The sequence below is a fragment of the Labeo rohita genome, chromosome 9 (assembly GCF_022985175.1).
Source record: "Labeo rohita strain BAU-BD-2019 chromosome 9, IGBB_LRoh.1.0, whole genome shotgun sequence".
In the NCBI taxonomy this organism is placed as follows: domain Eukaryota; kingdom Metazoa; phylum Chordata; class Actinopteri; order Cypriniformes; family Cyprinidae; genus Labeo; species Labeo rohita.
The window spans coordinates 28,050,503-28,064,996 of record NC_066877.1 but is presented as its reverse complement, the minus strand read 5'-3'; the positions used below and the strand labels follow the sequence as shown (position 1 = coordinate 28,064,996).

At 35.9% G+C, this 14,494-nt stretch overlaps 1 protein-coding gene across 3 annotated transcripts in view; it reads right to left on the bottom strand.

Moving 5' to 3' along the window:
- Positions 1-14,494, bottom strand: part of col18a1a (collagen type XVIII alpha 1 chain a) — a 99,443-nt gene that overhangs the window by 45,198 nt on the left and 39,751 nt on the right. Inside the window, exon 1 of one of the 3 annotated variants that reach the window (XM_051118289.1) lies at positions 3,061-4,235. The exons of 1 other annotated variant lie outside the window; for it this stretch is intronic. In XM_051118289.1, coding sequence (XP_050974246.1) covers positions 3,061-4,099 — 1,039 coding nt within the window. In that variant the 5' untranslated portion in view covers positions 4,100-4,235. Of the gene's footprint in view, positions 1-3,060; positions 4,236-14,494 lie in introns of those variants that run through there. One more of the 3 variants, XM_051118290.1, reaches the window with a different exon arrangement.

Sequence of the window (14,494 nt, the reverse complement as noted above, 5' to 3'; positions counted from 1 at the left end):
ACACAACATGTGCAATCTGCAATGCCATAGGGACGCTTTACAGGAAGCTTTGCAGCCGCTGACATGCTGCTTGCATTATGCATTATGAAAACATTAATAATATTATCTGCCCTAAATCAGTCCTGAATGACTCAAAACACTGCCAAGTCTAATTTAATTTAGATGTTTCCATTATAAAAGATGACTCTAATTGAGACTGATGAAAAGATTACTCAAACATACTGTAATCTACAGGCGAAAATAGCATATAAGGAAGCCCGGGGCTATATATAGTGAATATTTCTCAAGGTAGGTTTTTCACAGTGGTTTCTATATATAGGCATATATATAGTCTTGGATATTTCTACCATTAATACCCAGGCAAACTTGATGTTGACCCCTTGTGACAACATGCCCCTATAGTAACAATACATGCAGAAAGTTATTACAACAGCATATACATAATAGGCAATATAAAATGTGAGATTTTCTTCTACTGTGCAGTTACTTCAGATAGACTTGGATGGTCTCCTGAAACATCATGTCCACTCAAAGTTGTCAATATAATAAGCTGTCTGAAAGATAATGCCTTTTTTAGACACACTTTTAAGATAAAGGACACTTAGCCCCAGCAAACATAGTTTACAGCACTGGAAATTAAAGCAAGAGTCTGCAAGAGCCGAAACGGTTTTCTTTAATCATATAAAACCATCCGCAGTAGCTATTCATCATGCCTCTATTTGCTCATTGTGTATTTATATATGTTCATTTCCTTCACATGACAGTTTATTCTGTAACCGTGTTTCTAGATGTTTATCACAAAACCACACAAATACCATCGGTATGCTCTCAGGATTTACTTGGCAGAGGATCGCAACCATAAATTCAGTCTGAACATATGGACTAACAATTGTGTGTGAAGTCACTCCTGCCAAAAAATGTTAACCTGAAAGCTGCATTTACTGCGTCTCAGCACAAAGACATACTTATTAGAAGACAGATGGTACTATCCTCCAGCCACTGAGACGATGAACATTTATCTGTACTCCACAGTCAAGAACAAACTCTGGAATGAGGGGGAAAAGTCATATGAACAGCATTCGCCATCAAAAACAACTCAAGATCAAAGTGTTTGCCTCCCAACCCTATATTCAATAAAAAGAGCTCATGTTTCAATACGAAAAAAAGACGTAGTTCCAGGCAAAGCACAGAAGACTCCTTCTTTATTTAATAAAACCAAATTAACCAAAACAGCTCATGGCTTTTTCATCATACCTACTACACCAGAACTGACTCTGTTTAACTTGCATTGCTATTTATTAATAAATCAGAGAGAATAGGACCTTCCACTGCCTTAACATATGTGCTTGCATGAAGGAATGTAATGCATCCAGCTTACAGGTTAACAATTTGACCAAATGCATACTCTGATAAGAAACAGCATGCATTAGAGAAGATAAATGTGCAAAGGTGTTTCTCTGTATTTACCTATACTTGACAAAAAACAGTTCTTGAATGTAGGTTAAGAAAGAATGTGAGGTATTTTTATGGTAAATTGTTTGACAATCCTTCATGGATTTATTCTCTTAACTTCACTAAGTCTAACCACATATATGAAAACTATGATTATCTGTGCAATTACAATGCAATCACCACTCAGGGAGGAGTCCCAGTTTAAATCATACCTCTCACTCATTTCTCCAACTGCAAAATGAAGTTAAGCTACTTTGCAAAAAATTATCTTTAGCAGATCCCCGTTTATATCATTGCAAAATTAAATGTACCCAACAGACTGGGTTATGATGAATGTGTGCTATTGATACTAGACATATTCAGGGCTTCACATGCTGGGTAAAAGCCATGATATATATATATTGAAGTTGAAGTCAAAAGTTTACATACACTTTGCAGAATCTGCAAAATGGTAATTATTTATTAAAAATAAGAGGAATCATACGGAGGGTGAAAACTTTTGGAATTTGAAGATCATGGTAAATTTAACTTATTGTGTCTTCTGGGGAAAATGTAAGTATCTTCTGTAGCTTCTAAAGGGCAATACCAAATTAAAAAAAAAATGATATTTAGGCAAAACAAGAAAAATGTACACATCTTCATTCTGTTCAAAAGTTTTCACCCTCCGGCTCTTAATGCATCATGTTTCCTTCTGAAGCATCAGTGAGCATTTGAACCTTCTGTAATAGTGCATATGAGTCCCTCAGTGTGAAAAGATCATACAGTCATACAAAATCATACAGTCATTGTTGGAAAGGGTTCAAATACACAAAAATGCTAAAAAAAAAAAAAAAATCAAAGAATTTGTGGGACCTGAAGGATTTTTCTGAATAACAGTGGGCAGTTTAACTGTTCGGGACGAACAAGGGGCTCGTGAACAACTATCAACAAACCAAAAAAAAAAAAAAAAACACAGCTGTGGGTCATTCAGGTAACAACACAGTATTTAGAATCAAGTGTATGTCAACTTTTGAACAGGGTAATTTTTTATAGATTGAACTATTGTTTTCTCTTTTGGACTATATGTAAACATCTTTTATGTGAAATATCTTATTCAGGTCAGTACTAAATAAAAAAAATAATATTTTTTTATAATTCCTCTTATTTTGGTAAAATAATTAACATTTTGCAGATTCTGCAAGGAGTATGTAAACTTTTGACTTTAACTGAAAAAAAAATATTTATAAAATTATTAAAAGTATAAACATATACAATTTTCCATCCAGACCTAAAAACAGAAAACCACAACAATCGAAGACCGTGGGAACTGAGAGTCACATGTGCTTTGAAATACAAGCAAATAAACATGCAAAACTTGATTTAGTAGTGCCATGCAGTCATCATTCACATTTCCATGCAGTTTTGACAAGCATGCAAAGTGAATGCATTAACACATCTCCCCAGAGACCAGTGCTTACAACTGTTGAAGACCACACAACACTTAAGGACAAACAAAATCCCTCGTGAGGACTGGTGAATGACAAACAGACAGACAGGTGGTACTGGTTGAAAATGCATCTCTCTCTCTTTTTTAAGAACTAAAGAGATGGCATTCTAACCGGCCGTTACCTTTCTGGTTACTAACTGACAAGCACCGATACCCATCATGCTTGTCTTCAGGCAGAGAGTGGCACTCCACGGGGAGGCGGCCCTCATCCAGGAACGTCCAGCAACTGTCACGCAGAACCTCGCAGAAACTGCGACAGGGCAGCAGTCCAGGCGGGCCACACCGAGGTGTCAACAGCAGGCAGAAAAACCATTCCAAGCTATGATGGCAGTTTGACTGCAACAGCCAAGCCCATTGGGTCAAAACCACCTGAACTTCCTCCACGCTGCTTTGATTTAGAAAATTTGGCACTCTGAAGCTCTCCAGTCCCAGTCTGGTGCAAAACGGCAATTTAGAATCGACTGGCAAGCAGCGTGGAGATTCGGTGACCGTTGGCATGCTGGCTACTAAAAACTCACTTTCAATGGTTAGTAGATTATCTGAGACAGAGTATTCAGAGGAATACAATGTCGTGTTATCATTATCATCATGCTCTGTAGAATTATGCCAGTTTGAATCATTATAAGTGCTAACATTTTTATAAGAAACACTCATGCTTATATTAAATCGACTGTCTGTTGGGTCACTGTTGCTCTGTAGTCCATCCATCTGGTCTTCTTTGGTCTCCACTTTGAATTTTCCCACATGCAATCTAGCATCTTCACCAGAAATACCCAAAAAGTTGGGTGACGTAACATCCTGTCTTTCAAATTGAGAAGATCCAGATCCAGATCCGGACCCGGAAGCAAATTCAGACCATGACCCACTTTTAGATTCTGATTCAACCCTTAACCCAGACCTGGATTTGATTTCTGATTCCCCCTCTAAATGACCATCATAATTGACCTCTTTCAGGACCTCAGTTACAAAAGCACTTGTACCTGTTGTTCTGGGCAGTTCTGTCCTCAGTGGTGATGTGGGCCTTACGGTTGTCAGATAGGCCGGTGTCTGCGCGCCCTTCGCATTTTCTTTTGAGTCATCGAACCAGAACCAGCCATAGGTGTGGCGTATCCTCAAGCACACCAGAATAAAGAGGCACAGCCAAAACCTGAGGTTAGACATCACGTTCACTTCCAGTCATTCAGCAATTCAAACAGGATCCTGACATGCCCTCAATAGTAATCCACACCACACACAGACTCGTCCCTGGCTCACCGTAAAGTCACCACAATCAGCCCACAAGCAAAGCAGGAAAAGTTTAGAGGAGGAGTAACATATTTAAAAGAGAGCGGGGGGCTGGTTCGTCATTGGCCGAGCTTGGGACCTTTTTCCTCCCCCGTAGCTCCATCTCCCTTTTGTCCTTGTGAAAGAGTGTCTCTGATGATAGATATTCTTACCAAAAATGCCTGCAAGGCGTCCTTTTGTATACGCCGGTGCTTCTAAATGCCCTCACTGATGGAATTTAGAGTTGTTTCAACTTACTTTTACAGCCTTTAAAGGGGCAGAGAAATTCCACAGACCCCGTTACACAGAAACAAGCTGCTTAAATACACAAAACGCCTATTGAATGCAGAAATTTATGCTTTAAATGGGTTTGTCATTTGCTGAACCTCTGATGTTAATTCTAGTTGAAAAAAATACTACATTCACATTTTTACATTCACAACATTGCCTGCATGAAAAAAAAAATAGTAAAAATAGTATATAATTAAAAAATAGTTTATAAAATGCTACAGAGACACTTCTCCAATATTACAGTAAAAAAATTGTATCTTGCAATTTTTACTTTTTTCTTTGCAATCGCAAGGTTTTATCTAGCAATTCTGACTTTTTTCTCAGAATTGTGAGTTGTAAACTCGCAAATGCAAGTTATAAAGTCCAATTCCAATCCCGAGGGAAAAAATACTGATATTTTCTTAGAATTGCGAGTTTTTATCTCACAATTCTTACTTAATAACGTGCAATTTTGTCATAAGAAAAATTCTTATTATTTCTCAAAATTGTGACTATTTTTTAGAACTTTTAGAAGTTTGTATCTTGCATGAAAAAAATTGTATTTAGATAATGTTTATGAAATGCTGCATCAGAGACACTTCTCCAGTATTACAGTAAAAAAAAAAAAAAAAAAAAAAACAACAATCTCACAAATGCGAGTTTGTATCTCGCAATTATGACTTTTTTTTTACAATTGTTACTTTTTATCTCACAATTCTGACTTTTTTCTCGCAATTGCATGTTTTTTTTCACGCTATTCTGAATTTTTTTCTCAGAATTTAAAAAAAAAATCTCGCAAAGGCAAGTTATAAAGTCCAATTCCAGTTCCGAGGGGGAAAAATACAGATATTTTCTCAAAATTGTGAGTTTATATCTCACAATTCTCACTTAATAACTCACAATTTTGTTTATAAGAAGAATAATTATTTCTCAGAATTGCGACTTTATTTCTCAGAACTGCAAGTTTATATCTTGCAATTCTGAAGGATAAAAAAAATAATATTTAGATTTAGCTGTATCAGAGGCACTTCTCCGGTATTACAATAAAAAAATAAATAAAAAATCTTGTGAATGCGAGTTTGTATCTCACAATTCTGACTTTTTTCCCCCCCGCAATCATTAGCTTTTCTCACAGTTCTGACTGTTTTTTCACAATTGCGAGTTTTTATTGAGCTATTCTGACTTTTTTTCTCAGAATTGTGAGTTATAAACTCGCAAATGCTATTTATATAAGTCCAATTCCAATTCAAAGGGGAAAAAAATACTGATAATTTCTCAGAATTGCAAGTTTATATCTCACAATTCTCAAAACTCACAATTTTGTGTTATAAGAAGAACTCTGACTTTATTTCTCAGAACTGCGACTTTATTACTCAGAACTTAGAGTTTATATATAGGAAATACCACTGCTTGCATGAAAAAAAAATAGTATTTAGATAGTTTATGAAATGCTGCATCAGCATTTCAAAAAATTCTCGCAAATGCAAGTTTGTAATCTCGCAATTATGACTTTTTTCTTGCAATCGTATGATTTATCTTGCAATTCAAACTTTTTTTTCCTTGCAATTGCGAGCTTTTACCTTGCAATTAAATTCCAATTCCGAGGGGGGAAAAAATACTGATCTTTTCTCAGAATAGCGAATTTATCTCACAATTCTCACTTAAGAACTCGCAATTTTGTTATAATAAGAATTCTGACTTTAGTTCTCAGAATTGTGAGTTTATATCTTGCAATTCTGACTTTATAACTCAAAATTTTGAGTTTATATCTTGCAATCCTAAAGGAAATACCATTTCTTGCATGAAAAAAATAATATTTAGAGTTTATGAAATGCTGCATGAGAAACTTCTCCATTATTACAGGAACAACCAAAACCACACACACATGCATTTAAAATTTTGAGGTTTGTAACTATTAACAATCAGAAAGTCTGAGGAAAGTCAGTCTGTTGTGCAATCACTGTAATTAATATTCTAGAGTTAATACAGCCTACAAAACCCAGACTATGCTCACCTTCCTTGAGATTGTTCTTATGATGCAGTACAAACTCTATTCCCTGTTTAGGAGACAGAGGTGTCTTAAATCACTTTATAACTACGTCAGTGAAGTTCAACCAGTGGCCAACTCCTACACTGAGCTGGAACAAGCTGTCAAAAAACTCGCTCACCTCCAGTATAAGGGCTGAAACCAACTTCTATCCAGTCAATATAAATCTTGCTCTCTGACTCAAACTCACAATTAGTTTTGCCCGAGCCCACCCCTTTAAACAGGACACAGTTACAGAGTTATCTAGAGCCTGTGAACTTGTTCAGACAAGCCTACGAGAGCTGGGGACAGAGACCCTCTACATGCTAACTGACACTCTATGAGGACTGTCAAACGATGAATATTTCTTCTCAAGAAACTTTCAAAATATGCACACATGCATCAGTGGATATTGTGCCTCCCTCTGTACACTGTAAAAAATATATACTTCAAAGGTTTAAATAAAGAAAATACGATTTCAGTATTTCTATTTCAAAATTTCACGTTATGTGCAATTTATTTGCAATGAATTTCTGAGTAAAAATGGTTTCTATACATAAGGTATATAAGGTATGTGAATATGCCATTTCAGATTAAAATAATGTAGTATACTAAATGGTCTCCAAATCAGGGACAATTAATTATTTAAAAAAAAAACAACAAAACTTAAGTTTACTCAAAAAGTCTAAAGTCCAAAATTATAAAGCTCTCTCAACTTTTTGACAGTGCACACACCTCACCTCGGACTACCAGTATAAGCCAAAAGATACAATGAAGGCTTGTGTGATGTTGTGGACAGAAGAGACAGATCACTGGATTTTAGATGAGTCTAGGATGCATAATTACTCTTTAGGGTTTTGATGTAAACTGGATAAAAGCTGAAGCAGGGGATTTGGTTCAAAGAAGACTCCAGAGTTTTCTTCTGAAACAGTGACAGGACACAATGAGCCACGCAGATATTCCAGAAATCTACAACGTCTGCCAAACCCCTTGAGGCACAATGGAGAAGTCAACCCATCAGAACAATTCATCAGGAGGCACAGCCAAAATCACTGGGGCTGCCCACAGTGAGTGTGGGAATGACATTAACAAATGCTGAGCAGCAGTAGTGTGGACAGGCCTCAAACCCCAGCCAAGAACACAGTGAATCTACTAGCATAGGCTCAACATAGCATTTCAATTTCAAGTAGCTGCTGCTGGAAGAGTTCTCAGTGGCTTTGTGCCAAAATCCTGCTGTTATGTTGTCTACTGCCTATGTAGACAACTACCTTCTAAAGGTCACATTAGTGAAATTTCGGTGTAATTTCATGGGCAAAAAATGTCCATTATCAACTGTGAATAGTGTAGCAATGCATGTAGCACAGCCCACATAGAAGTCACTTTCAAACCACACAGCTTTCTGTTGGTCAGTGTGGCAATTTCACACAACCAACTTGAACCCCATGCAAAATTAACATGTGGAAATCTTTCACTCTCATGCGAAACATCCTGATCGCACTTAATCCCAATTCCCATTGAAATGACTGGCTGTAGTTCACATAAATTTGCAGAATAATGGTAAATATGACTGCAAATGAAACCTCACTCTGTTTGAGTAAGTACTACATTGGATGAAAAACGAATTTTGCAAGAGTTTAAAAGTAAGTTCTAGTATGAATGTGTTTAGCATGAACAAATTCTCGAAGTACTACATCGACCATGTTGGCTTTGTCTTCACTGTCATTCAGTTTGCAAATTTTTATCTAACAATTCAGACTTTTTCTTGCAATTGCGAGTTTACATTTCGAAATTCTGACTTTTCTTCCATAGAATTGTGTGATATAAACTTGAAATTTCGAGTTATAATGTTAGAATAGGGTGATATAAACTCGCAATTCTGACTTTTTTTCTCAGAATTGCATGATATAAACTCGCAATATAAACTTTTCTGAGAATTGTGATATAAACTCAACATTTTTTTTCCTTGCAAGTTTGTATCTCGCGATTCTGACTTTTTTCTCGCAATAGCGAGTTTAAATCTGGCAATTCAGATTTTTTTTCTCAGAAATGCATGATATAAACTTGAAATTGCGATATAAAAACTCGCAATTCTGACTTTTTTCTCACAATTGCGAGTTTGTACCTAGCGATTCTGACGTTTTTTCTCAGAATTGCATGATATAAACTAGCAATTGTGAGTTATAAAGTCAAAACTGCAAGATATAATTCTGACTTTTTTCTCCAAATTGCATGACATAAACTTGTGATATAAGCTCTTCTCAAAAATGTATGACAAACTTGAAATTGCAATTGTGAGATAAAAACTCTAAATTCTGACTTTTTTCAAGTTTGCATCTCACAATTCTGACTTTTTGTCTCAGAACTGCATGGTATAAACTAGAAATTCTGACTTTCTTCTCCAAATTGGATGATATAAACTCTTTTCAATTTTCTCAGAATTGCAATCAGAATATTATTCTCAGAATATTAGAGATAAAAAAAAAGTCAGAATTGCAGAAACTGTAGCAATTTCAAATTTGTATCACACAATTCCGATAAAAAAAAGTCAGAATTGTGAGATAAAAAGACAATTACCTTTTTTAGTTTTTCATTCAGTGGCGAAAATGGGCTTTTATAGCAGAGCCCTTGTGGAAATGCTCCAGTTTTTAAAAAAAATTCATAAGTAACCAAAAATGTTTCATTATAGAACCGTTTAGCCAATAAAACCATGAAAAATGACCTACATGTGGGAAATGAATACAGTAAGAATGATTGGACTCCATTACTCATGGCAGGTTTAAAGGAAGTATGACTTTCTTCATTATTTTTTCGTCTCTTTACACAGGAAGTAAAGGTTAATGAACTGTAAGCACAGCTTTTCCTTTACCCACAAGGACACTGAAACATGAGCAGCTATGAGAACATGACATCGACACATGCTTCCTATTACCTCTAGTCAAAATGTCACATATATCACCAAAGCGGCTAACAATTCAATAACTGGGCGAAGTCCTGCTGTTAGCTTTTACAGAAGGGTTAATGCTAAACCTCATAATTCAGGTCCTACATGGGTGGGAATCTTAGTTTGCAATTCTCTACGGTGACTCCCTCGCAGTCGTGACCTTTCTCGGCGCACGTTCAGGGCCAACGTGTTCTCTGCCATCGGCCAAAAATATTTTTCTGGTGGATGAAAGCTGCACTCATCAGGATGTGATTTAACATGAATGGTAAAAGATACAGCAGCTTTTCCTCTTTGCTGGTACAGAAATAAAAAGGTGCTTGTGCGGTTTTTCTTCTGGGGAGTCCCCTGAACTGAGATATTCTTGGGTGCCAAGGGATTGTAATGGTTTGGAAAGTCTGCCATCTGAGCTTTGTTTTGAGCAAAACTGGTATTAATCATACACCAGTATCACCAAAATAGCTGTCACATGTTAATCTGAGGAGTTTGTGGTGTTCGAGATATGCGAGATGTGCGGCCAAAAAGGATGGGTGGCCAAAAACAACATCCACACCGGTATGCTTTCAGTAACACTCCTCTGCAAACTCCTCTGAGGAAAATGAGCTTTCCTAACATTTCCTGCCTCTCACTGATGAGAAATGTGTCCTGGACATGTAGTGTCCTTGGGTGTGTTTAAATAAAAACATTTTTGTTTTCATTAATTCCTCATTGGTTGAATGATTTTAATTAAAATGATACAGTCTCATAAGTGTGTAAATTACCAAATAAAGTTGAATTAGATGAAAACTAATATTGAACACCACCATTCAAAAGTTTGGGGTCAGTAAGTTTTTTTTAAAAGAAATTAATACTTTTATTCAGCAAGGTAGCGATAAAGGCATTCATAATGTTACGAAGACTTCTATTTCAAATAAATGCTGTTCTTTTGAACTTATTGTTTATCAAAGAATTCTAAAAATATATATATACATCAGAGATTCCACAAAAATATTAAGCAGCACAACTATGCCATCACACAAATAAATATATTTTCTATATAATTGTCAAAAAAACATTTATTAAAAAAGAAAAAAATTATAAAACCATTATAAAATAGTCCATATTGCCCATATTGAAGTGCATATCAAAGTGAAACTTCTGTGTTTGAAGGTACATTGGCATGCAAAAGTTTGGGAACCCCTTGCAGAATCTGTGAACGTGAATAATTTTAACAAAATAAGAGAGATCATACAAAATGCATGTTATTTTTTACTTAGTACTGTCCTGAGTAAAATATTTGACATAAAAGATGTTTACATATAGTTCACAAGACAAAACAATAGCTGAAATTATTAAAATCCCCCTGCAAAAGTTCGGGAACCCTTGGTACTTAATACTGTGTGTGGTTACCTGGATGATCTAGGACTGTTTTTTTTGTTTTGCGTTCATGAGTCCCTTTCTTGTTCTTAACAGTTACACTGAGCCGGGGGGTGAAAACTTTTGAACTGGATGAAGATGTCCAAATTTTTCTTATTCCTTCTGGAGCATCAGTGAATGTTTGAACCTTTTTTAATAGTTGTGTTTGAGTCCCTCAGCTGTCCTCAGTGAAAAGATAGATCTCAAAATCATACAGTCACTGCTGGAAAGGGTTTAAATACACGCAAGATCCTGAAAAACTGAAGAATTTGCAGGACCCGGAAGAACAGTGCTCAGTTTAACTGTTCAGAACAAACCAGGGACTCATGAACAACCAGCACAAGACAAAAAAGATCATCCGTCGTAGATCATCCAGGTAACCACACACAGTTTTAAGAACCAAGTGATCCCAAACTTTTGAAAGGGGTTTTTTTTTGTTTGTTTTTTTTTTGTTTTTGTGGACTATATGTAAACCTCTTCTATGTAAAATAACTTACTCACTAAAAAAAAAATAATAATAATTTGTTAGAATTATTCACATTTTCACAGATTCTGCAAGGGGTTCCCAAACTATCCCACTGTATACAGCTTATATATAATGACATGAGGTTGAAAAATACGGCATATAGGGTTGAACAGCACTGAGTTCAGTTGGAAAGCAGATAAATGAAAGGATCTTGTGAGCAAAATCTGAGCAAAGCTTTCTGTATTTACAGGTGACAGGGAATTTGGGGAGTGTTTGTAATTATCTTGAACACAGGGATAATAACAGCATCTCATCCTGTTTCCGCTGTCCACAGGCTTTCTTTTTAAATGCAGAGAGAGTCCGAACCTCTAACTCAGGCTGGCACGCCATGAGATGTGCAAACAAGGTGTCCTTGATGCATAATAACACAGAAACAGATGTGACACAGGTTTACTGCATCAGTAAACAAGAGCAGACAGAACAACAAAACTCGATTAAATATATTCTTCGGGTTTTCCCACTTACGGTTTGTCATTACACAGTCAAACAGCACTGACGCAGACATTCCTACAGGCTGTTTAAGGTCAACTTAAGGCAGTTTAAAATTCTGTTTTTGTTTGTTTTAACCTAACATATGACTGAGAAAAGTCTTAATGAATCCCAAGGCCTCACGGATGAATATAATGTTTACATACTTTTAAGTAGAAGTACCTACAAAGTAAACCCTCTCAACATGATCTTACTTAAGTGTGTAAGACTGATAAGGAAGAACAGACCTGTGTAATAAACCACCTACGTAATGTACAGATTTAGATCAGATCAAATTGAAAGACTAAATACCAAGATTAGATTCATTTGACCTCTTAACACCATCCAAAGGAGAATACCTAGTAAAGAAACATAATTTTCTCCCATCATTTCACTCTTAGACTTCGAACCTGAGTTCACGTGACCCACTTTAACCTTTAATTGCTATGTCAGTCCTAAATGGTTACAACATGTCATATACAAATACACAAGCTTACAAAACTAACTATAAAAATGCTCAAAATAAGAAATATTTCTTGTTGCATGGCATTCTAATGACATGCATGTCTATTCAAAAGCTTCAGAAAAGCACAGCAGTCAATATGAGAATAATTGAGCGTGTAATCAGACCCCTGCGCAAAAGCCAGAGGATATTCAATCGCCCCTCAGTGTCTAGTGAACCTTCTATGTATTGTAGCTTCCTCCGATCTGTCCTCACCTGTCAGGTCTCCCATCTGTACATTGTTTCAGAAACTATACGTCTAATTTAACATTATACCATACAGCTAAATTAGTGAATCTGATATGTACTTTGGCTCACAAAAGCTGTAGACATTTCAAAACAAGTCCTTTGTGAAAAAGAGTGGACAGACCAAATTTAGAACATTTCTTCTTTGATGCATTTGAATGTGAGTATATTAAGAATAACTTAAAAAAAACTCTTCATTATGTCATTTCAAACATGTATGGCTTCTTTCCTGGAGCACAAAATAAGTTATTTCTCTTTTCTTATTAGTTTCAAATACATTTTTTTCTTAATTTTATTAGTATTATTTCTTATGCATTTTTGTGATTATTTAAATGTAAAATACTCTGAATTACCACTGTGTCAAGCTGCTTTTCTCAATTCAAAGGAAAACGAATAGTATAAAAGCCCATTTCCGCCAGTGAATAAAAAATAAAAAAGATAATTGTGACTTTTTCTCACAATTCTGACTTTTTTTCTCGCAATTGTGAGTTTACATCTTGCGTTTTTTGACTTTTTTTCTTTAAATTGCATGATGCAAACTCACAATTCTGACTTTTTCTTCAGGATTGCATGATACAAATTTGCAATTGCAAGTTATAGTCAGAATTGTGAGATATAAACTCACAATCACGAGTTATAAAGTCAGAATTCTGAGACATAAACTTGCAAAAAGTTTTTGAACTTTTTGAAAAGTGCTTTAAATGTGGCTTAAGTGTCAAAAAAACTTAAAACATAAACTTGCAAAGAAAAAAGTTATGAAGTCAGAGATATAAACTCACAATTGCAAGTTATAAAGTCAGAATTCTAAGACATAAACTTGCAATTCTGAGAAATAAAAACAAACTCACAATTCTGACTTTTTTTTCAGAATTGCAAGTTCATATCTCGGAATTCAAAGGAAAAAAAAACTTTGAGAAAAAAGTCAGAATTGTGAGATATAAAGTCATTTCTCATCTCTCAGAATTGCAAGTTTATATCATATGGGTTTAAATAAAACATGAGGGTGAGAAGTTTTTTGGTTGAAGTATTCTAAGGTAAACACACAAAGGAAGTGCACATGGATATAGTAAGGCATGCTACCCATTATCTACACACACTGAAAGATCTATGATGACCTATGAGCTCTCTAAGGAGCATATGGCAGAATCATATGATGTGTTTTTACAGCTACAAGAGGTTGTCACCCCTGTACTACGTCTCCATACATTGAGGTCACCCCACAAAAACAAACCTACAAGGCTCGATGATGTTACAAGCAGCTTACACAATAAAAACATCCTTAGCCTGAATCAACTACAAACTAAACACAACAGAATCCACGTCCAACACCTTTCTTACTTTATGTTTTGTGTGCATGTACATAAAAGTTATCTTGGTAGGACAAAAAATAAAAAAATAAAAAAAAGTCATTTGGGGGGTACAGAAGGATACCCCATCTCAAACTTCAAAGACTCCGTGACAATGACATGGAATGCATGGCATGCCTTCATGACACCAGCAGGCTTTTGTCCGGACCTCTCCGGCTCTCTGTGGGTAGAGAAGTCAGCAGGCGACCCACAGGAGGGCATTTACATGCTAAACACTGCTTCCTCAGGGAGGGCGCACTGGACTGATTTTACCCTGGGGGGCAGAAGACCGTTTCAAAAAGTAATGAGTTTAGTTAAGGCGAATCTCCTGAGAGGAGGGTGGTCCTGACTTCATCCGATTTCCAGTGGCTTCTAGAGTCACTCCTAATCAGTGTTTTATAGTGAGTCATGTTATGTGTCAACTAGTTGTGCTCAATTTTGTTGATTCTGAAAGCAGCTATAGTTTATTCTACAAACTGGACTTAAAATTCTAAAAGTCATTAATTACTCACCCTCATGTCGTTCCAAACACATAAGACTAAGATCTGTCATTGACAGATTTTTTTTTATCAGTGA